Source organism: Lithobates pipiens, unplaced genomic scaffold, assembly GCF_037356315.1.
Source record: "Lithobates pipiens isolate NorthernLeopardFrog02 unplaced genomic scaffold, aLitPip1_a1.2 Scaffold_19, whole genome shotgun sequence".
NCBI classification, from domain to species: domain Eukaryota; kingdom Metazoa; phylum Chordata; class Amphibia; order Anura; family Ranidae; genus Lithobates; species Lithobates pipiens.
In genome coordinates, this window is record NW_027507764.1 from 516,210,143 (window position 1) to 516,235,096 (window position 24,954).

At 40.0% G+C, this 24,954-nt stretch overlaps 1 protein-coding gene across 1 annotated transcript in view; it reads right to left on the reverse strand.

The window, feature by feature from the left end:
* ANGPT1 (angiopoietin 1) overlaps window positions 1-24,954 on the reverse strand; it is a 433,269-nt gene that overhangs the window by 152,639 nt on the left and 255,676 nt on the right. Inside the window, exon 3 of the mRNA XM_077493172.1 lies at window positions 21,557-21,678. Within this exon, the coding sequence (XP_077349298.1) occupies window positions 21,557-21,678 (122 nt within the window). The remainder of the gene's footprint in view (window positions 1-21,556; window positions 21,679-24,954) is intronic.

A 24,954-nucleotide genomic window follows, 5' to 3' on the forward strand; every position in this document is an offset into this window, starting at 1 on the left:
TTACAATAATATTTGAACAAAGAAATAATGTACAAAACACCAAAGCTAAAGAAAGACATGTTTCAAAATTCGTAAAATATTATATTTGCAAATGTTAAATAACCATTTTGTTATTTAAAATGGTCCCAAACTCAAAAGTTTGAAGATTTGCTGCCTGATAGGGAACATCTAAAGATACTCATTGTCTTAGCCCACGTACACACGGTCGGAGATTTTGCCAACCAAATCCGTCGGATTTTGCCCGTCGGATTTAGTCTGTTGATTATCAAAATTGTTGCATACACACGGTCGGGCCAAGTTGGCGAAAAATCCGATCTTTCAGAACGTGATGACGTAATTTCGTTACGATGGGACTAGATTCAGGCTAGTAGCCAATAGCTTTGATGTAGGAATTTGATCTGAGCATGCGTGGCACTTGGTCCGATGAAAATGCTCTACACATGATCGGATTAGGTCCGTCCGGCCCAGTTGGTCGGGAAATATTTCCAACATGTTGGAAAATTGGGTCGGACGGAGATTCGGACGGAATCAGTCCGATGCATACCACACACAGTCGGATTATCTGACGACACGGTCTGATAAGACTCATTCCGACAGATTCTCCGACCGTGTGTACAAGAGCTGAGGCATCACCCTGACCTTTTCCGAGCACAATTTCCACAACTCCTTCTTAATATACACCTATCATACGTTTGTACAACATAAACCAAACTTTAGAGAAAGTTTGTTTAAATGAACATTAGGTTCAGGTATATAAACTAAAATTAAATTAAAAAAAATTGACATTACTCCCAAAAAAGTTGAATGTGTCCCCATCCCATCCACCTTCTAAGCTTTTACTGATCTTTTAATGCAGTGAGGCTAAGTGGAGGCAGGGGCAAAATTAAAAAAAAGATGTTTTACATGAAATGTTGGAATTTCCATATAAAAAATAGCTGCCTGCATTTCTGTAACTGCTTCCGCTGTCCAATGGCAAAAGGAAGATGTCAGATGTGGAAGAAGCAGCAGAGACGATGGCACCAACCAGGATAGCATGGTGGTGGTGGTGGGGAACATGGGAGGAGGAAAAAAACAAAGGTTAGTCTGCTATAAAGTAAAGCATACTTGCACAATGTGTCAAATTCTCCTGTAGCCCCCCGTTTAGCTTTACACAAATATTTAATTACACTTACATATTTAAAATAAGATTTCCTGAATTTTATGGCTACTGATATCTGCATGGGTGGTCGAGATAAAGTAGCATTTGAAAGATATGAAATACAACCCATACTCTTTTCCTACATTTTTTGGAGCCTCTTTTAAGTTCCCTTTTTTTTTCCTTTGTTTTTCATCACCTATTTCCATGATCTGGCAGCAAAAAAGTTGCTGTCTTAGTATCTAAACTAAATCAATTTGCCTTCCTCAGTAAACGCTGCTTTCCTTAATGTATCTGAACATCCTGTCAAAAGATAAGTAGATATCTTACTCATTAAATGATCCTAAGGACCAGAGATAAATCATAATATTTCATCACTCATTCTAAAACCAAATATTGAAAATGCTTCCACTTCCAAAGACAATGACTTGATGAACATATTCTATTTTCTTAATATTTGCCAATATAACGAAATCTTTTGATTACGGATAGTTTCTTATTTGAAAATGTAACGAGATGGGATTATAAAATAATAATTTTTCATGAACAAAAATATACTGGACATTTGTATTTTTAAAATTCCTTACCGAACATTTATTTTCATGCCTCGTGGTAATCTGGACGGAGATGAAAGCCATTCTTCTAAGTTATCACTGATAACAGTAATCATTTTAGTGCATGCACTTGGAATAGTATTTTTATTGGCCACAGACGTTTGAACTCCCTGACAGTTCTAGATCATTATGTTATTTTCCCCGGATGTTGAGCGTTTACATATTTAATTATAATAAGGCGGGAGCATATTTGAAACATAATACAAGTATAATGGTATTTAAAAGGCACATTTGGTTTGAATAAAAAGGAATTTATAACATATGTGTATTATATATATATATATATATATATATATATATATATATATATATATATATATATATATATATATATATATATATATATAAACACTCACCAGCCACTTTATTAGGTACACCTGCTCAATTGCTTGGTAACACAAATTTCTAAACAGCCAATCACATAGGAGCAACTCAATGCATTTAGGCATCTAAACATGGTGAAGGTGACTTGCTGAGGTTCAAACCAAGCATCAGAATGGGAAGAAAGGAATTTAAGGGACTTTGAATGTGAACCAAATTTGGACAATAGAAGATTGGAAAAACGTTGCCTGGTCTGATGAGTCTCCATTTCAGCTGCGACATTCAGATGGTAGGGTCAGAATTTGGTGTAAACAACATGAAAGCATGGGTCCATCCTGTCTATCAATGGTTCAGGCTGGTGGTGGTGCAATGGTGTGGGGGAATATTTCCTTGACATGCTTTGGGCCCCTTAGTACCAACTGAGAATCGTTTCTGACCATGTCGATCCCTTTATGACTATAGGGTATCCATCTTCTGATGACTCCATCCAGCAGGATAATGCCACAACACTCAAATCATCTCACCACTGGTTTCTTAAACATGAAAATGAGGTCACTGTACTCCAATGGTCTCCACAGTCACCAGATATTAATCCAATATTATAAAATGCATATCATGATATGGGAACCTATAAAGGCCTTTATATTCTGTTTAACATTTTTGGTAACATTCAGTTTACCAAAATAAATCTGTAGTTCAAGCTAAGACAGAATTATCAAAAGACAAAACCATTGCCATAATTGCAAAGGAGAAAAAAACAAAACAAAAAAAAACAATCATCCATAATAGTGGGAAACATCCCAATCAAAGCATAGTCATCTTGGTACATGTGTAAGCAATGTAAAAATCCTCCTCTGACAAGTCTGTCTATGCACTGAACAATCTGTATCTTCAAAGAGCCTGTATCTCCACAATGAAAACTATAAAATGTTTAGTCAAATTTCATTGAAAATCCTGCATTATATTGGTATTTTGGTAATTAAAAACAGATGGTAAAAAAAATAACTCTCCTCTACTCTGTCCAAAATTTACAAAAGCCCACATTCACAGTAAGGCTAGGTTCACATTGCTGCGATGCGGGAACGCCGCGAATCCGCGGCGTTTTCCCGCATCGCACACCTCCCGCCGGCAGTTCACACTGCCCTATGCGGACGGCTGGGGGTGTCAATGTTATGTTAATGACACCCCCAGATCCGTCGGCATATCGCAGTGCGATCTGCCGACTCGCACAGGAATCGGATCGCATGGTGTGAACCCCCATGCGATCCGATTCCGTTGCGGACCCAAAAAAGGGTCCCGTGCGAGTTTGCTGCGGGACCGCTGCGAGTTCAGCCATACTATCTGTATGGCTGAACTCGCAGCGCTACGGAGATCGGATGTGATTTGCTGTGCGAATCACATCCGGTTCTCCCCCCGCAGCGGTGTGAACCCAGCCTAAATGCAGGTTAGAAATCACGCGAGTTCAGCTGAACTCACACGATTTCTATCCAGTAATGCAGTCCGACTTTGAGGGAGATTTGACAGACATCTGTGCGAGTTAATGCACAGATGTCTATTCAAATCACCCCCGAAGTCACCAAAAGTAGTACAGGCAAATTTTTTTTGGGGGGGGGGGGGGGGGCGGCAAACATTACGTCACCCCCCCCCCCCCAGGTCAGTCAGTCGGTCAGTCACACTTACTCTATCACCGGTGGCTTCCCCTGCTCGGCACACTCCCATTCTTCTGCGGCCTCTCTTTCTCCGGATCATCACAGCGGCTTCCGTTTCGTCCCTCCTCCTCAGTGGCCAATTGGGAGTTCTCTCTTTTCAGCCAATTGGAAAATGGGTCTCACACCCGCTTCTGATTGGCCAGATTGAGAATCAGGGTTTCAACAGCGAATAGCTGCAGATTTGGGAAGCGATTTGACATGTCAAATCACATGTCAAATTGGCCCAATGTGAACGTGAGCAAAGCTTCATTTTAGACATATTTTATTTCCCTTATTGACTCCAAGGCATGACTTTATGCATTTTGCCAAAATGAGGAACCTTCCCAAAATCTTTAGCATTTTATAGAAATTTTAGGAAAATGAAAGCTCTCAATTACACTCATCCCAAGCCGGAAGCCAGTGGTGCAGTCTACTTCAACCACCAATATGTAACATATTAAGCCAATGACCTCCACAGTCACCAGATCTCAATGCAATAGAGCACCTTTGGGATGTGGTGGAACAGAGATTTGCACCATGGCTGTGCAGCCAACAAATCTGCAGCAACTGTGTGATGCTATCATGTCAATATGGACAAAATCTCTAAGGAATGTTTCCAACACCTTGTTGAATGTATGCCATGAAATATTAAGGCAGTTCTGAAGGCAAAAGGGGGTCCAACTCGCTACTAGCAGAGTGTACCTAAAAAATTGGCCAATGAATATATATATATATATATATATATATATATATATATATATATACACTCAAAAAACTCTACTAACTAGACACTTCCTGTCCTAGAGTGACAATGGTGTGTGTTTCTGTCTTCCAGTTGTGACATTTCATAGGCTTGGCCCACTGTTGCCACTACCAGTCATTGCTGTAGTGCATGTGCAGGAAATCAGCAGCACTCGGGTAAACAAAGATAGAAAAAGGTAAAAATAACTATTTTATAATTTCTAAAGTCACTTGCTTATGATACACAGTGCTTTAGCAAATAAATGTCATTCAGTTGGGGTTTTCATCTATGTGAACTAGTATTTGTTGTCTGCCTTGCTCTTTTATGCTTATATATTTATTTTTCTTATCAGTGTGGTAGAAAACATCAAAAAAGTCTTAAAAACATCATAAATCAAATTCTTATTTGTTTGGCTGTTGATCACCCATAGTAAGCTACATTCCATGCAAGGAGTACTAAGCCAGCAAAGCATGAGCTTATCATTTAACCAGCAGCGAAGGCAACCACTTGCTCAGACTCAATTTATTTTATATTATATGGCCAAAAGTATTTGACTATCCCTCCAAATGTTTTAGGCCACCCATCTTGAGGAACACCATGGACTACACAATGGCAATCAGGCTATTATTAACATGCACTTAAAGGGGTACATTCTACATAAAGAGGTATTAATCACCGGAGATCAGAAAGTATCTGCAAATCTCAGCTGTACACTAATCTTATAGAATCTTTATTTCTGTAGATTGGATTTCTCAGCTCTTTCTGCCAAAGTGGAGGAATTCTGCTTTCATTCAACATTCATAAATTAAAGGACCTATTAGTCCCATCATGGCCAATTCATTAGCCGACCAGTTTATAAATTAATTTACAGCAAGTGACAAACCACAAAGAGATGGGTGGTGGAAGGAATTACTGACAAGTTTTCGTGTTAAGCAGGGGTAATTTCAAAGCTTTGATCTTTCCCCCGGTTCTTTCTCAGCTTGGGTACACACTGCGGGAACAAAGCACCTAGTGTGTCCGGCTGTCAGACCTTTGTCCAAGCTGCTTTCCTCTGATTGCATGGTGGACGTGTTTTCGTTTGACAGCCCCTCCGTCTGTGTGTTTTACAGGCATTATGGGAATAAGCTGAAAATCATTTGAATAAGCAAGCTGGCTGATGTATATTTTCAGTGTACAGCTGGTTCTACTGAATGAACTACAATGAATGGTGAAGCCTGACATACAGAATATCCTGCAAACCGTTTTATTATGTACTATACTGGTGGTTAAGATTCAAGATATGCAACAGCGTCTTTTCTCCATATTGCGGAAAGTGTTTTGTATTGTTTATGGAAAAAACAAAGATATGCAATAACACATCTAATTCACTGAAAAAAAAAACTTTATCAATTTATCTTAAATTATCTTAAATCTTAAACTTCTCCAAAGCCTCTCCCATCCTCTGGAACTCCCTGCCCCGGTGTATCCGATCAGCCCCTAACCTCTCCACCTTTAGGAGATCCCTGAAAACTCACGTATTCAGGGAAGCTTATCCCACACCCACCTAACAACCCCATCAAATCATTCCCTGCATCTATTACCTTTTGTACCACCACCCCCTCCCTTTAGAATGTAAGCTCTACGAGCCGGGCCCTCCTGTCGCTTCTGTATTGTACTGTACTGTAATTGTGCTGTCCCCCCTCTACATTGTAAAGCACTGTGTAAACTGCTGGCGCTATATAAATCATTATCATAATAATAATAATAATAATAATCTTATTCAACCTGGTTCCATAGCTCCCAACTGTCCCTGATTTGGTGCAATGTCCCTCATTCCTCCTCATTTGTCCCTCATTTTGGTCTGATCTATATAGATGTATTTAAAATGCACTTTTTATCTATCAAAAAGGGTTTTCCAGGGCTAAACCTTTCATCTGATTTCTAAATTGCTGTATTTGTAAATTCCAAAAGCCAATACAAAGGAATATTAGTGGTAAAAAAAAAACATTTGTGGGTTTAACAAATCTAGTTTTTTTGTACAATTCTCCTTTAAGAGGCTGTGGCAAGAGGTGTGTCCTATGCCTGCATACGTTTGCTGATAGGTGTCCCTCATTCCCATCACAAAAAGTTGGGAGGTATGTGGTTCTGGCATTAAAATTAAATTAATAATTCAGGGGCATTTTTATAAAGTAGTGACTACTCTTACATTCAACAAACATGCACTGCAGTTTAGTCTTGCAGATACATTTGTTTAACTGACTTCACCACCAATGACTATTTATTGGAAGTCCCATTCACTGCTTTGTAGATATGGCCCAGCTAGTGATTGAACTAAATTTGTTTTGTCCCCACGGCCACCAGATTTCAACTTGCTATATGACAGCTAGAAACGATTTGATTGGACCAAAGCTTCACAAATCTTCTTCCTACTTGGACCTTATTACATAAGACACAATAGGGGGGATTTACTAAAACCGGAGCACATAGATTCTGGTTCAGCTGTTCAGTTAAAGGGTAACTCCGCTTCCACGAGAAAATAAATAGCAAATAAAAATAATAATAATAATACAGCATATACAATTGGAACACAAGTCATATTATAATTGAATGTTATTAAAAAAATTACCTTTCCTTTTAAATCTGCAGCTCTGTAATTTTCTGTAAAATGCAATGCAATATGGCTACTTAGAGGTGTTCTGTACACAGATGGTATACAGAACGCCCCGTAGATACATAATTTCCTGCTTGTGTGATTGGCTCACTGATTTTCTCAAAAGTCTGCACTAAAATACAAATCAGATTTCAGGCATCCCCTGCAACAAAAAAAAAGCCACTCATATACCCAGTGAAGTGAGTAGCATCAGGCTATACACAGAGATGAACAAATCCTACTACATAAGTTGTAGCTGTGTATCTGCAGCAACTTCTTAGTAGATCGTTCAGGTACAGATTTCTCTTTAGTTCTATTGGGGGGGGTCTGAAGTCTTTATAGAGATGGCAGCTCTGTGCCCTGATTGGAGGGAAGGAACACACCCCTCTCCATAGAGTATATAGAGAACAAGCGCAGGCTGTGTGCTGCAGCTTAATCCCCCATCACCTTTTTACCTCTTGGTATCGGGAAAAGCTGCTCATGGTAATAACAGAAGAGCAACACAGCAAAGATAAATAATGCTCAGAGTTTTGAAGCGAGACAAGTATGCAGTATAGAAGGATGTGCTTTTTTCACATTTCATGTATAAGATTTACAACCACTTTAGCATTCTGAATGAAGAAACCTAAATGGTTGCAATGAGTACTATATTTTTTGCCCCATAAGACACCCCCCCCCCCACAAAAAAGGGGGGTAATGTCTGTGCTTCTTATGGAGTGAATATTGACCAGGCTTCCCAACCCGCCGCCTTGTTGCCGCTGCTGCGATGTTACAATAAAGGCAGAAGTGAGGCAGGAGAGAGGAGGACAGACATCCCAAGTCTCCTGCGAGTGCCAGGTGATCTCCTCGCTGGGCCTGTTACTCAGCCACAGACAGAAGACAAAGCAACTCAAACGGCCGAATGGAGTACAGTAGTGGCGGCCACTCGGGCTACGTTGTCTTCTATCTGAGTGACAGGCAGATCAGTTTGATGTGTATCATAGGATGTGGGAATTTGTTACAGTGTTCCCCGGGATATTCCGTGACAGAACTCGGTCTGATAAGGCTGCATTTCAATGGCACAGGTCAGGCTGCATTTCATGGGCACTGGTAAGGCTGCATTTCATTGGCACTGATAAGGCTGCATTTAATTGGCACAGGTCAGGCTGCACTTCATTGGCACTGGTAAGGCTGAATTTAATTGCCAATTGACACTGGTAAGGCTGCATTTAATTGGCACAGGTCAGGCTGCATTTCATGGGCACTGGTAAGGCTACATTTCATTGGCACTGGTAAGGCTGCATTTCATGGACACTGGTAAGGCTGCATTTAAATGGCACTGGTAAGGCTGCATTTATTTGGCACTGGTAAGGCTGAATTTAATTGGCACTAGTAAATATTTTAGTACACCATTCGGTTTAGATTCTTTTTTTCTTATTTTCCTTCTCTAAAACCTAGATGCATCTTATGAAGCGAAAAATATGGTAACTGTCAAATTCTGCTGTAGATTTTATAAATAATGATAAATATGAATTCTATTATTTATAAAATAATAAAAAAAAAAGGTTTTCATTTCCCCCCTTTGAGGGGAAATTAATTCAGTGAGGCAAAGTCTACCTTAAATAAAGTCTACCGTGAATGAAGGTCTACCTATTGAAGTCAAGGAAAGCACATGTTATACATGTTGAATGCTTGTCAATGCACATTATAGTGCAGCACTAATGCACACACATAGGTGTTATCCTGCCATAATTTAACTGATTATACCTCAAAAACAAAATAAATAACTCATGTCCTGGGAACTTTTACAAGCTTTCTTTATTTGCTTCATGGTGGAGTAGACATCGACACAACCGGACTACCACTGTATCCTAATTATGTTAAAGCCGGGATAGAACATATCAAAAATGTCTGGTTTAGGAGATCAGCAAAACGGTACATTTAACAAAAGTATGAACAGTTTTTTTTATTGTTTTTATAGTCTACAAATCCAAATGGAATAGTTTTGTTTAGACCACAGATATTCTTTAACCTTACAGTCCAGTCTAATGTTACATATTCTGCATTTGAACTCACTTAGTGAACATAGACTGACTGGTTCCAGTTCTCATCCTGATGTCCTGCTAGTTAAATCTGTATAAGAGCTGGTATCCTCATCATCTGGAAGGCCCGGAAAGGAGTGTGTTTACTGGTTCTAGCAGCAGCCCACTCTCTGAGCCTGCAGTGTATTCACCCACAAAAACTAAGAAACAGTAATGACCGACCTTAACCATGAATATGAATATTCTGTCGTAAAATCTAATATATTTGCAGGCTCAGCTGGAGGACAGAATGTATTATCAGTATGTGCTCAAACCTCAGAGAGGCTCTCAACTCTGAAAGTAGGGCTTGTTCTCTCCAACCCTATTGGGCAGCATTGCCCAGGGCATGTGCAAGGTAATTTACCTTAAAGCGGTAGTAAACCCAGTTTCAAAAAACACATTCCCGGCATTGGTTGTGCTCTCAACCAAACTTTCAAACCATCCAATGGCTGGTTATTTAAATGATCACATGTGCAGCATTATGGCAATTGAGGAATCATTAGAGGCCAAGATGGCAGCTTCCTTAACTGAAAACGATAGGAAGGGTTTACTTCCACTTTAAGAGTCCATGCACACTGGGCTTAAAAAAACACTGGTTCCTTTGGCAGTGGTTTTGTACACTCCTTTAGGAGCTTTTAGCATTTTTTTTCACTCAGAAACGCCCAAAGGTTTTTTTCTGCCTCTAAATACTGAGCCTAAAATATACCTCTAAATGTCCTAATGTGCATGGACACAAAGGAGAACACTGAACTGTTTCTACAGGAAAAACACAAAACTTCTGTAGAAGCAGTGACTTTTAAGCTCAGTGTGCATGGATCCTAAGACCCCTTTGACACTGCCGGCGCCCGGGCATCAGCAGTAAAGCAGCGCTATTTTTACCGTCATTATAGCAGCGCTATACGGCCGCTAGTGGGGTGGTGGTTTTAACCCCCGCTAGTGGCCGAGAAAGGGTTAAAAGCCACCGGCAAAGCACTGCTACAGCAACGCTATGCCGGTGGTATAGCCGTGCTGCCCCATTGATTTCAATGGGCAGGAGCAGTGAAGGAGCAGTGAAGGAGCGGTGTATACACCGCTCCTTCACCACTCCAAGGATGATGCTAGCAGGACTTTTTTGAGCGTCCTGCAAGTACACCGCTGCAGTGAGAAAGCCCTCGGGACTTTCACACTGGAAAGACAGCAGCGGCTGTTTCAGGGCTGTAGCGCCTGCAAAGTGTCCCAGTGTGAAAGGGTCTTAGTCCTATCCAGTTCTCTCCAATGAGCTGCATCACCTGCAACACATTACACAATGCACACCAGTCACCGTGCATTATGGTGCTGGTGTGAATGGGCCTGGCTACAAGAGTTCTCTTCAGACAAGCTAAGTAAAGCCTAAATATGTGAAACCAATCACCAAAATCTTATATACATTTTAACATGTTATTTAAATATATATATATATATATATATATATATATATATATATATATATATATATATATTTTATTGTGCAGATTCAAACAATACACTATATTACCAAAAGTATTGGGACACCTGCCTTTACATGCACATGAACTTTAATGACATCCCAGTCTTATTCCGTGGGGTTCAATATTGAGTTGGCCCACCCTTTGCAGCTATAACAGCTTCAACTCTTCTGGGAAGGCTGTCCACAAGGTTTAGGAGTGTGACTTTGGGAATGTTTGACCATTCTTCCAGAAGTGCATTTGTGAGGTCAGACACTGATGTTGGATGAGAAGGTCTGGCTCTGCTCTAATTCATCCCAAAGGTGTTCTATCGGGTTGAGGTTAGGACTCTGTGCAGGCCAATCAAGTTCCCCCACTCCAAACTCACTAATACATGTCTTTATGAACCTTGCTGGGGTGCCATTAAAGTTTATGGGTGTGTAAAGGCTGGTGTCCCAATACTTTTAGTAATATACTGTAGCTTGTGATCTTGCTATAAAGGTCCTTGTTCAGCCGTTTCCTGTTATAGGGTAACCACACTTTGCCCCTGCCACTTTAGTAAACCCACCCTGAGAAATGCCATGCATTTGTCACTGGAGTAGATGCATGTAGACAGTAAGTGGCTGTGAGTGATCAGCAACACTGAGATTAAAAAAAAGAAAAAAAAATGAAAATAGTACCTTATTTTTAAAATAAGTCAATCGTTCATGATACACCACTTTATCAAAAGTTTATCTTTCGGTTTACTTTACTAATCTTTAGACTAGACATTCCGATATTTGCCCAGATGTGATTGGTCACATAAATCCAGAAAAAAAAAGACAAATCGAATGGTAATAGTTTTATCAGAGTATAGATAAAATGAGTTTTGCACTATTGGCCTAAGGCTGCCCTTTAAAATAAATGAACTTTTATATTTGATGGTATCATATAGGGAGCAGGTCTTATCCCAACCAAACACCCAATGGCAGCATTTTGGGATGACCCATGTCTTCTGCAGTAATTACTGGTAGCAGCTGAGACTTAGGAAGCACAGCATGACACTGCTGACAAGTGAATCATTATCCAACAAAATGCTCATGTCCATCAAGTAATGACCTTAATGTATATCAGTGTCACCATTTTCCCAGCCATTCCATTTCATATGTAGGATGTAAGTGACAGTGCCATCCATTAACAGAGCCAGCCCCGTACCTTCCCATGGACACTGAGCCCCAGGCTACACCAGGATCACATTGCAGGCAGAACTGTGGGAAGCAACATACACAATATAATTATACAAGATTCAACATCAGCAACTATGGTAACCAATTCACTACTATTCCTAAGAATAGTTTAGAATTCTAGATCTTGTCTAATTGAAAAAGGATGTGACTTAAATTTACGAGCTCTTAAAATGGCAAAAACAATGTTATTAAATGGTAACAAAATGATCCCTTTTGCTTCTCTTTCCAAAATGGAAAAATCTGCTAATATGCAACCTTAGATCTGACAGCCAAATCACGTTGTGTCTTTGCCCACTGTTTTCCACAGTAATATAATTTTCAATACTACGACTTATACAAATCAGAATAGATGAGCGCTTGTCTTATTATAGGATTTGTGTTGCTATTACCATGCATCCAAAGAAGGGGGGTGGCTACAAACAGGTATTTGGTTAAGAACTCTTACATATGTGTCCTACTGTTGCAGCCATTGAAATCCCATGAAGGTTCTTTAAGGTTTTTGATCTTTAGGTTTATCTATATAGTATAGTATACGCCATTGATATGCAATTAGCGGACCTTCAGCTGTTGCTAAACTACAAGTCCCATCATGCCTCTGCCTCTGGCTGTCATGCTTGTGGCTCTAAGAGTCTTGCTATGCCTCATGGGAATTGTAGTTCTGCAACAGCTGGAGGTCCGCTAATTGCATATCCCTGGTATACGCAGTATATGAAAATAAGCACACAGTTTTTAGCTTTAAATCTTCTACAGCTCTACCAACCACCAAGGGGTACCTGCCTTGATGTAAACTGAATCAGGTGATGAGGTAGTCCCTCACATTACATGAATTTGTTAAACCTATAGGTAATTTTACAGAGATTTTATGATCAGGTTCTTGTGCTGAGGCCTACAGTTAAGTTTTCAGTGAGGGCTGTTCCAAGACCATAATAATGATCCTTCCATTTCATTACTTTTTCAGGCTCTTCACTCAGTTTGGCCCTCAAGCCATGTCAGGAATCATTCCTTTGCACACTTATGAGATGCCTTTCCATTACCACTGGTTGCAGGCCTAGTTCACAGGAGATCCCACCAAACATTGGAGGCCCATGAGACATGGGGGCCCAGGTTGCTGGTCGCAAGTGCCCAGTGGTTCTTACCACTATCATGCAGGAGGATCCTCCTCCAATAGGCCACACTCATTCCCTATCAAAACTGGATGTAATGTCTACACCCTCCAGGTATTGGCTATACTGTTAACTTCTTAGAAAGAGTAGAAGATCAGTCCAGCACTTATAGCAGCAGCATAAATCATTACCTTACAGCTCCATGTAGATTCTCATTAAGTCCAGCTTACAGTTCTCATCGAACACATCACTGAGACGCAGTTAAAACATTTACTGCACATATTATTCAAAAAGTCATTTGTATCCATAGGCTTCTTCCAAACATAGGGTAAAAAATTCAATGCACGTTCTTAGTTTGAGTATAGTTCCTACCAGTGTCAGCTGTTACCAGAGGGATGTTTTGGTACTCACATATCCTGATGTAACATCCAATGTCTTCCATGGGGAAGGGACTGGCTGTGGACCAGGTTTCCCCTGCAGAGCAAAGATCACATGCACACTCTGGAGCCTACATCCCCCTTCTTGTGGTGACATCCCTACTCCCTTTTAATGACTCCTCCTTTAAATATCTTGCTGACAAAAATGTACAGGGGTCATACTACTAAATGTGGGAAATCTTGACTAACATCCGCCTCCACTAGGGATGAGCTTCAAATTCGAGTCGAACTCATGTTCGACTCGAACATTGCCTGTTTGCCTGTTCAGCGAACAGTTAACAATTTGGGGTGTTCGCGGCAAATTCGAAAAGCTGGGAACACCCTGTACAAGTCTATGGGAGAAATCTAAAGTGCTAATTTTAAAGGCTAATATGCAAGTTATTGTCCTAAAAAGTGTTTGGGGACCCGGGTCCTGCCTCAGGGGACATGGATCAATGCAAAAAAAGTTTTAAAAACGGCCGTTTTTTCGGGAGCAGTGATTTTAATAATGATTAATTTTTTATTTTTTTTTATCAATGACTTTTAATGAGTGTTCTCTGTATTACGGGAGCTGACAATTCATTATAGCCGCGAGTGATTTTAAAAGACTTTTTTTCCTGCAGAAATGACACTTTGTGCAGGGACAGTTCTAAGCACGGTAAACATGCACCCCTTCACAGGCATACTATAGACACCCCCCAGGTACGAAATTTAAAGGAATATTACACTTTTATTGTTTCACATTAATCATTATTAAAATCACTGCTCCCGAAAAATGTCAGTTTTTAAAACTTTTTTTTGCATTGATCTATGTCCCCTGGGGCAGGACCCAGGTCCCCAAACACTTTTTAGGACAGAAACTTGCATAGTAGCCTTCAAAATTAGCACTTTAGATTTTGAACGTTCGAGTCCCATAGACTTTAATAGGGTTCTAAAGTTCACACGAAGTTTAGGTCTGTTCGCAGGTTCTGGTGCGAACCGAACAGGGGGGTGTTCGGCTCATCCTTAGCCTCCACCGTGTTACAAATAGCCTGCTGAATCCATTAAAGCCAATCTGTACCCTTGGATATGCATAGAGAAAGGTTCCAAATACCTCATGTTCAAGCAAAAAAAAATGGCATTTTTGCTTGCACATGATTGGATGGTTAAAGTTAGCAGATGTTCTGCTAATTTACTAGGCTCTTGATCAATTGCTCTTGTAGAGTGCAATTGCACTTTGCAAAGTTCACAGATTATTTGTCTTTAGTAAATCAACCTCCAAGTGCTCAAAGGCAGTCATTCACGCAGTAGTGAAATTGTTCAAGATAGGGATTGCTTTGACAAAATTAATTTACCTATAGAAAAAATATTGACCAAATCATACTTCTTTATTGTGCCTAAAAAATTGGACTAGGTGGGAGACTTTAGGTCTGCTTTAACAGTCTCAAATTAAAGACGGCACCAGTTAATATGTAACATTTTCATATAAGATGGAAGTCTATTTGGTAGACAAAACCTTGGCTAAATCCTTCTAATTTATAACCAATTGCTCCTATTCAACCCTTTTCTGCTGTGTCTATTCCGATTAGATTATTTTCTTGAGAGAAATATATTGAGAACACATTATTCCCTCCAATACGGTGCAAAACAATATCACTATATCACAGTTTTACTCCATTAATTTCATACTGTCTTCACTTATGTCAGAAAATCGCACAGACCTCAATAGCACGCCTACCTCTGGGAGTTTCTAAGCAAAATGTTTCAAAGTGTCAAATGGATTGTTATGGAAAAAAATCCAAATTACACAGAGAGCACGTCATAATGAAATAAAGTAAAAATAATATACTTCTGCTTTTACTGTGAATGACATTAATGATAACAATCACATTGCAGAGGAAACTAAAACAAGTGGAATTATATTGAATGAATGAAATGAAATAAAACATATTTTGAGCTTAATTTTCTTTCTTTTTAATAACAACATCTAATTTTAAAAAATACTATAGTTGTGGATTGTACAGAAGTGTTTCAGCAGGCTGAAAGCCAGTTGTTATCAAGGTAGTTCATTTCTGTTGTTTCCAGCAGCTCATTATCACTTTGAGGCACATGTATGAACTAGGGTTGCATGCATGTCATTGTATGATTAGCTACAACATAAAGTAAGGTGTATTTTGTAAATCTGCAAGAGACGGAGTTATAGCTCAACTAATGCAGATACCTTTTACCTCAGGAATGCTTAAGTGTTGATGGAAACTTTAAGTAAATCTATGCCCAAAAAATGTGTGGGCAAAAGCTTTAAAACACATCCTTATTTATCTCTATAGCTATAGACATTATGAAGAAACTCATCTTCAAAATTTATATAACATAGGCACTGAAATCACTTTGCCTCTCCCCTTACTTTATAAGGTAGCAGAATATTGTCATAAGCCTTAAGATTCTGACTGAAACCCAACATCCAAATCTCTGTCGTGATTTTGAAGATTAATTACTTCACATTGTATGCAGCTACATAAGTCAGCGGTGGTTTGTTTTTAAAGCTCTTTTACTGCTTGTTCAGAATATGTGAACAATTGAATATCAATAATCAATAACAAGTGAATTTGATGGTGAATCTGCCCTCCTTTTAAACTTTAAAAGTGTAGGATAGTGGCATAGGAGGGTCTGGTGTTGTTTCCTCAATTTGGCCACTAGTTGTCACCATACTTAATGTTGGTTAGTGAGAGTGCGCAGTGTAGGTTCCTAGGTAGTAGGGATGGGCCTGATGTTTGAGTCGAAAGTAAGTTTGCCTCGAACATCCGGTGTTCGTTTGTTTGTAGAAAATGGAGCGCTCGCGGGATGTTCGACCGCCGCGGAGTGCCCCATAATGCACTGCGAGATCGCAGTACATTAAAGACTGCTGATTTAGCAAAGCATGCACCTGACCTGTATGCTTTGGCCAATCACAGCGCAATGTACAGTGAGAGCCATGATTGGCCAAAGGCAGGGTGCCTTGAACCAATCATGGCTCAGGGGCCACGCCCCACACTATATAAGGCTGCTTACATTGTGGCCATGTGTATAGTGTGAATTAATGGAGAGAGATTAGGCAGGGTAGTTAGCGGATTGAGCATGCAGTCAGTGTAGTGTATATAATACAATGCAGAGTATATAGTCAAGTCAGTGTAGTGTTTATAATGCAGTGTAGTGTATATAGTGTAGTCAGTGTAGTGTATATAACGCAGTGCAGAGTATATAGTGCAGTCAGTGCACTGTACTTAATGCAGTACAGAGTATATAGTGAAGTGCAGAGTATATAATACAGTGCAGTGCAGAGTATAGAATACAGTGTATTGAAGTGGATGAGGGGAACCCTATGACAGAATTAGGAAAACAAACAGCATGGCCCCCCACCCCCAATCCATACCATGTCCTTTGGGTCTGGTATAGATTTTAAGGGGAACTCCACGCCAAAAAAAAAAAAAAATGGTGTGCCCCCCCCCAAAAACCCCTACTAGACTCTTATCCGAGCATGCAGTCTGGCATGCTAGGAAAGGGGGAGGGCAAGCGAGCTTTGCCCCCTCCTGAACCATACCAGGCCACTTGCCCTCAACATGGGGAGGGTGCTTTGGGGTTCCCCCCAAAAGCCTCTTCCCGAAAACCCTGGGCTGTGGTTGTCGGGGTCTGCGGGCGGGGGGGTTATCAGAATATGGAAGTCCCCTTTAACAAGGGGACCCCAAATCCTGGCTCCCCCCTATCTGAATGGGTATCTGGTACATCGTACCCCTACTCATTCACCATTCGAGTGCCACAAAGTAAAAACCACAAGAGACAGTTTGACAAATTCTTTATTAAAAAAGAAGAAAAAAGTGTCCTGCAATGTAAATCCACCCTCAATCATACTGTCCGACAGACCTGAAAAATAGCAAAAATGGAAAATGCTCTGCCTCCATGGGAGGCCTCCCGTGACTCCCTGTCTCTCCGGGACCCGGCAATACATTGTAGCCGTGAGCTAGTTTAAACTACATTTTTTTCTTACAGATGCGCCACTTTACAGGCAGACTGAGGGAACCCCCAGGCACGATATTTAAAGGAATATTTCATTTTTATTGTTTCACTTTAAGCATCATTAAGGTCACTGATCCTTTAAAGATGATTGTTTTAAAAACATTTTTTTGCATTGATATATGCATTGATATATGTCCCCCAGGGCAGTACCCAGGTGCTTCTGTATTGGTGTCCAGGGAAGGTTCCCTTCCTAAAGTGCCTTTAAATTGAGTTTAAAGGGACCAACCCATGCCAGGCAGGAATGGATTAAAGAGTACAGGTGCCTCTCCACCATGTGACTGTATACATGGAGAACATACAGCCTAGCATATAGTTATATATATATATATATATATATATATATATATATATATATATATATATATATATATATTTATATATATGCTAGTATTGACCACAAACATGAACCACAAGATGTACAGTGTTACCTTTATTAGCTAGATAAGACTCTTCTATACACAGCTGTGATTTAGTTTCACTTTATTACTTTCTTTGCCTTATTTACTGTATTGCTAAGCTCTACCAAGTGCCATTGTGCAGTCCAATGAGAGTGTACAATGGCACTTTTGTGACCACTGACCACGGAGTCTGTCTTACTGGATAAAAGAATGGCAGTTAGAGGACCTTAGTCATAAAATTAGGCAGTAGAAACGCTAAAATAAATAATGGCAGGCACAGAGGCGTTATTTGGCTAGCTAAAGTAAGTCCAAGCATTTTGTGGCGTTAGATCTTAAGTTGTCTATACACAGTACAATCTGACTATATGATCTTTGTACAAGCTCATTTAGATTTACCAAAGCTATTTAATATGAAGACCTACATAACTACCCAATCAATATGTATTGAATCCAACAGGTCCATTACAATGTATAGGAAAATAGCTTTCCCTTAACAAAATACAATCCGGAGAAAAAGTGCATCCAGCAATCCATACTCCAAGCCTGTCAAAAAATTACAGTAGTAAGAAATATCTCCAAATTAATGTCTCAATACAGATCCATGTACTTTCCAAAATAAAGTTTGTCCATGAGCAATTGCAAACACATGCATTAAATCACCCCCAATCTTACTTCTACCATAATAGGCAGTAACATTTAGAGAATGCATCCGTTTACAGAATTATAGGTCCGAAAGCCTTATGTGCTTCCTGGCTTCAGAGATCCTGACATCTGTATGGCCCTCCCGGGTCATGTGTTTCCAGATTCCTCCACTTGTATCCAAAGTAATGCTTGGCTTCCAATGGCAGGTTCACGTCATTGCTTCAGTCTGTGGAGCAGCAAGGAAGAAGATGCAGACCGCACAAGGCCAAAGGCTTATAAGCTATTTTTTTATACTCAGAATATAAATGCTCATTAAAACATCCATGTATTCCGGCAGGTTTTGTCTTATTACATTATTTATTCAAGGCAGTATAATAAATTGCCTATGAGTCAATAGCCTTGTGTGGCCTGCACTGTCATCCTGTTTGCAACTTTATTGTGTTTATTGGAGATATCTCTTTTATTAGACTGTGTCTTGTGACTGTGTAGCCGGTGTGCAGTGTGGATCGTTGGATGCATTTTTGGTTTTCCCTTTCACTATCTACAGGATGTGCTGGTAGATTTAAAGGAGATTGTACAGTCAGATTGTAAAATGTGTGGCAACCTTTGAGCTGATCATACATGGTATTATCTCATCTGGCCTTTATATCAGCCAAGATCTATATAGTAGAAAGGCTAGCCTGTTTGAATATAGTTTGTTGGGTGACACCCTTTTCTTCAAATGTTACAAATGTACCCCTTTCCGCCCCTGCTAAGAAAGTGCTGTCACCTCCCTGTCTGCAGCTTGCTGATTGGACAATTAAAGGCAGCAACACACCAATAAGTCATCACTATGCTTTCCCATCCCAGTCAACACATGTGCATTTATCAGAAGCTAATAGGGATGCCCCTCTTTCTCTCCCAGCCTGAGTTTCATTGTGCGGGTAATGCTGGGGGGCTAATATCACGGCATATTCACATACTTATGCCAGTTGTATATAAAAATGCATTATATTATTTTTAACAAACAACAGGATTTGATATATCAGCATGGAGTTTAGCTTTAAGAACTAATACCAATATTAGCCAAAAATACTTTTAATTGTCTACAGTCCTCTTAATTATAGGCTTTTGTATATGATACTGTTATGCACACATGGGAGGTGTCATGTATTACATGAGGTCAGGCAAGGAGGTGCAGCAGCTAGAGTCAGATTTCAGGTGGCTTCTAACCTCTAACTTCCAGGGCTTGGAGTCATCCTCACCCACAGCAAATAAAACACATAAGGTGGCAAACATAAACCTCTTGTAGGTTAACACATGTTTGATCATTTTAAAGCTGAGCATTGGAATTGTTGTATTAGAACAAAGAATGAGCAGCCAACTTTACTGAACATAAAGATGATGTTTAACCACTTAAGGACCGGAAGGTTTGCCCCCTTAATGACTAGGTCATTTTTGGGATACAGCACTGCGTCGCTTTAATTGGCAGTTGTGCGGTTGTGTGACGCTGTACCCAAACAAACAGAGCTTTCTTTTGGTGGTATTTGATAACCTCTGCCGTTTTTATTTTTTGCGCTATAAACAAAAGAAAAAGCGTAAATTTTTAAGTAAAAACAATATTTTTTACTTTTTGCTATCATAAATATCCAAAAATAAAAAAGAACCCTAATGTCTTCCTCAGTTTACGCCGATTTGTATTCTTCTACATATTTTTGGTAAAAAAAAAAAAATCACAATACGTGTATATTTATTGGTTTGCGCAAATGTTACAGTGTACACAAAATAGGGGATGTTTTTATAACTATACTAGTAATTGAGGCGATCTGCGATTTTTATCAGGACTGTGAAATTGCAGCAGACAGATCAGACACTTTTGACACTTTTTTGGGACCATTGATATTTATACAGCGATCAGAGCTAAAAATAGCCACTGATTACTGTATAAATGTCCCTGGCAGGAAAGGAATTAACACTAGGGGGAGATCAAGGGGTGTGTTACCTAGAGAGTGTTTGTAACTGGGGTAGGAGACCGATTGTTGTTCCTAAGCAGTAGGAACAACTGATCAGTCTCCTCACCCCTGACATAATGGAGATCTGTCTATTTACATTGTCTATTTACATTGACAGACCTCCGTTCTGTCTCTCAGGAGCTATCGCAGGTGCCCGGTGGAAATCGTGTGCGTCCTCTAGTGCTCTTAAAGCGGCCAATGTACAGCTACGACGGCTCGCCCAGGGGAGCCAACCTTCCGCTGTATAATGCAGTTAATCAGGATAGCTTTCATCCGAAAATACAATACAAATACAACACATGACATCGCTTCAGAATTTTTGTTCAGACATATTAAAATTTCATAACTTTAGTAACATCTTCATTTTCGATACGTGATTAGAATCCAAAAACAAGCGGATGATCATTCATCCAATAATCTCATCATGTGTACGAGGCATTAGGGTAAGCAGTAAAGTTAGCTCTAGGGTTAGAGTTTATAATAGCCCTAGGACTAGGATAAAGGTTCATCTTGGGTTTGAAAAGAGTAAAATAAAGGAAACCCTTAAAATACACATTGTATCCAAAGCACCTCATGGAATGGCAAAACTTTTACTGAAATATCCCAATTTTGGATGTAATTTTGTTAGAGGAATACTTCTGACTATCTTCTTAAAAATTCAAATCTATAGGTTTCCCTCTAAGTTACTTGAAAATTGTTTTGTTATTTGCAACAAAGCCAGACAAATATAGTAAGAATTCATATAACCTTTAAAACTTTAAATATATAATTTAATATAACTTTATATTTCACTTGTTAGAAGCAAGCCTGTTACAATGTTAATGCATTACCTGTTTTTCTTCTTTTTTTTTTTTATTATTTTATTTATTTTAAACGTAATACAGGCTCAAGTACATACAAAAAATAGGGAGAAGAAAGAAAGAATAAACATGCATTGACAAGTTTATGTATACTTAAAGCACAATTTTATATCATCCAGCAGTAAGTTCAATCTATTTCTAAAATAATTCCTAGTCAGACCTCAATACTGCCTCCCTTGTATTCTCGAACCTGGCCCAGTCAGATTTTTCCTTTCTTTTTTACCATTATTTATTAACAGAACAAAACAAAACAACGTTACCTGTTTTTCTCGTGAATTTTTACAATCTCATGAGTTTGTTGAATGAGCTGTTTTTCAAGCTTGTATGTCGACAAAGAGTTTTCCAACAGCTGAATCTCCAGTCGGGAAGTTTGATTGAGAACCTTGAAGAAAGAAATGTAATGTTGAGGTAAAAATGCCATCTTTCAAATTGTCCTGTTACATTAGCACAGGGATATATAAAATATATGACCTAGTCTAACAAGCCCTGATGGATAACAAACAAGCACAGCGTGATTGTGTAAGGATGCATTATAGCAATCCAAAGCAATGAATGCATGTCATTGAAGCATAAGTAAATGTTATTGTAAACCTGTAGTTATATATCTCCCCTGGCCTTTGCATGGTGGTCCAGCAGAAACCCATGCTTGATTGGATGGTGAACTCTTATTGGCTCATGGGACATGTGAGGTTTGACAGCCATTTTTATTTCACACTTTGGATCACTGCTGATAACTCTACTACTCATCAGAATCCTTACAGCCAGGGGATTTAGGGATCTAAAAACAGCTGGGCCAACTTCTGTTCAGATGATGATAAAATAAAAGCTTGTGATTTCCAATTTAACCATAACTGTTGAAAGAAACTAAAACGTGCATGTTAGAGCTGGGAAAGGGACACGTTGTCTTTGGCGTGAAGTTGTTTTTGTGCTTCAGATTCAGTTTAATTGTTTAGATTAAATAGTGCAATTCTAAGCAGCAGTTGTGTCAGACTTTACTGTAAACCACAGTCTTGGTATAGTTGGTGTCCAAGAAAAAGTTATGCAGAAATGAAGAGTTTAGATTGATTTTTCTTCTTGTGCTTGATATAATGAGAATTCAGTTTGTGTCAGTTCTTGAAGCATTTTTTTTGAGTGATGTAATCATTTTTAGCCTTTTTTTTTTTTTTTTATAGCCCGAACTGTAGAATTAGCTTATAGATAGATAGTAAAGAGTCAGCCATAAAACTTTTGGCCATAATATTCAAAGCTGGACAACAGTTTGCAGAAGGCACTATTCTGTTCCAACATGACCGTGCTGCTGTGCACAAATCCAGCACTATAAAGACATCATTTTATGAATTTGATATGGAAGAACTAGAGAGGTCTGTACAGAGCCTTAACCTCAACCCTACTGAACATTTTTGAGACAAATTGTGAGCCAGGTCTTTATGTTTTACATCAGTACCTGACCTCAAAAATTTTATTTTGCTCAGAAATGCTCTGAATCTTGTGGAAAGCCATTTCCGAATAGTTAAGGCTGTTTTAACCACAGAGGGGAGAGGTCAGCTCCATATTAGTACCCATTAATATGAATCTCAGGTTATATTTGTGAAAAAAAAAAAAAAAAAAATATAAAAAATATATATATATTTATTGTCATGGCCCTATGACCGAGAGACATGTGGATCATGTGATAAGCATGCGACAAGACTTACAACATAAGTAGACCTGAAGTGTGCCTTGGTGGCCTGGTCGGTATGCCCAGAAAAGGGGGCAAAAGACTCAGATAGTGGAATAACTCTTAATTGATTCTTGTGGTTATTGAGCCAGCTTGGTGAAGGCTTGTGCCATTTCTTCCTCAGGATTTGGGATGTGCATGGATAAACAAGAGGACTTCCATTGGCCTAGTTTCTTGATTACGTGGTCTGGTACTTCCCGTTGGGAGGCAGCTGAGGCTGCTTCAATCTGGAAGGAATGTCTAGAGAACTGACTGGGGTTGAAGCCCAAGTTGCTTAGGAAAATCCTGACATGCTTGATAAACTGCCACTCAGGGGGCTGGTTAGAAAGGGTAGCAACGAGCTACCATCAAATTGGCTGGGTAGATGGGACAGTAGTCGGATGAGCACTGTCAATGGGCACCATGCGTTGTTAGTCTGAAACAGGTTGATGTCAGCCCCGGGCCCAGTTTTTTGCGTTTTGCAGACTGTGAGATGAAGAGTGTAATGGTTCAGAAAGCGAGCAGCTGACAGTAAATTCACTAGGTCGTAGGAAACCGTAGAAGGCCTGGTAGATGGCCACCTGGATGACTATGCTAGGCAAAGCCCCCAAACGAAGAACGAGTAAGGATTTCAGATATGTCCCTGAAGAGGGCACTCATAAAAGGGAGGCGTTTGACACTGACTACGTGTTGGTGCTTCTTTATGCCCTGTAAAAGGAACTTGACTGCATGGGTCGAGAATACTGACAGTTACTAGGGTCCTGTAGGAACAGGAAATGCTGGATGCCGGCTAGGTATAACCTGATAGTATTGTGAGAAAGGGCCAGCAGTATGTGGCAATGTGATATGAAGGCTAGGACGTGTCTAACGCCGCCTGTCGCTGCTCCAGGGCAGGAGGCCAAAAACTTGCGTTAAGTGTTCCAAATGGTGCAATGGACCTTCAATGTGTTGCGTGTCAAGGAGTGATTAATGGGCTGGGTTGCATTGGTGAGATGCGACTCCAGTCCATCATCAGCAACAACCAGGGTGAGACAGGAGTAGTTGTTGGGTCGGCTCCAGGCTTCTGTTGGAAAAACAAAGTAAGGTTGAAATAGGACAGTGCATCAGCTGCAATTTTGCATTTGCCTGGAATATGTCTACAGAAGATATTAAACTGGTGACAGAGTGACAGCTGCGCGAGCCTAAACAGGAAGGATATGATGGGGAGTGACTTGGATCTACCTTTACTGATGATGTTGGCCATGGCCTGATTGTCTGTGGTGAAGAGCACCGTCTGTCCTTTTCAAGTGTGGCCCCAGACCTGGGCAGCTGCCATGATGGGATACAGCTCGAAGAGTGACGAAGACTGGATGAAAGCAGAAATTTAAGAGAATTTCTGAAGGTTGAGCGAACCAGTGGCGGCCAAAAAATGGCCACAAAGCCTGTGGAGGCTGCGGCATCGGTGACTATCCATGGTGGCTCAGATGACACTGCTGGGATGAACATTGAAATGCCATTCCAGCTGGTGAGGAACTTGTCCCACATAGCTAAGTCTGCTACTGCTGCTTGGTCTAGTTTGAGGTCTTGGTCTGGATCTTGCACTGGTGTGAGAAAGACTAAAAGCTGTGATATAAAGGGACGTCCTTGAGGAATAATCCTCATTGCGAAGTTCAGCATCCCTAGTAATGTTTGTAACTGCCTCATAGTGCACACTTGTGACCGGGTGAAGTCATAGATGACTGTCCTAGTATGGACTAGTTTGTCAGGGGGCAGGCTATGGCACGTGTGGAAAGAGTGACACCTAGGAAGGTGATAGAGTGTGTCGGGCCTTCCACTCTCAACTCTCAACCTGTCCAGATCTGCCAGTATCGTGCCTGGTTGTTTTGTGAGAGGGAAGTCATCGAGGTGGTGGATAACCGTCTGACAGTGGGCCTGGTGTGACTTTACCTGAAATGAACTGGCTCACCCCTGTCATGTGACTGA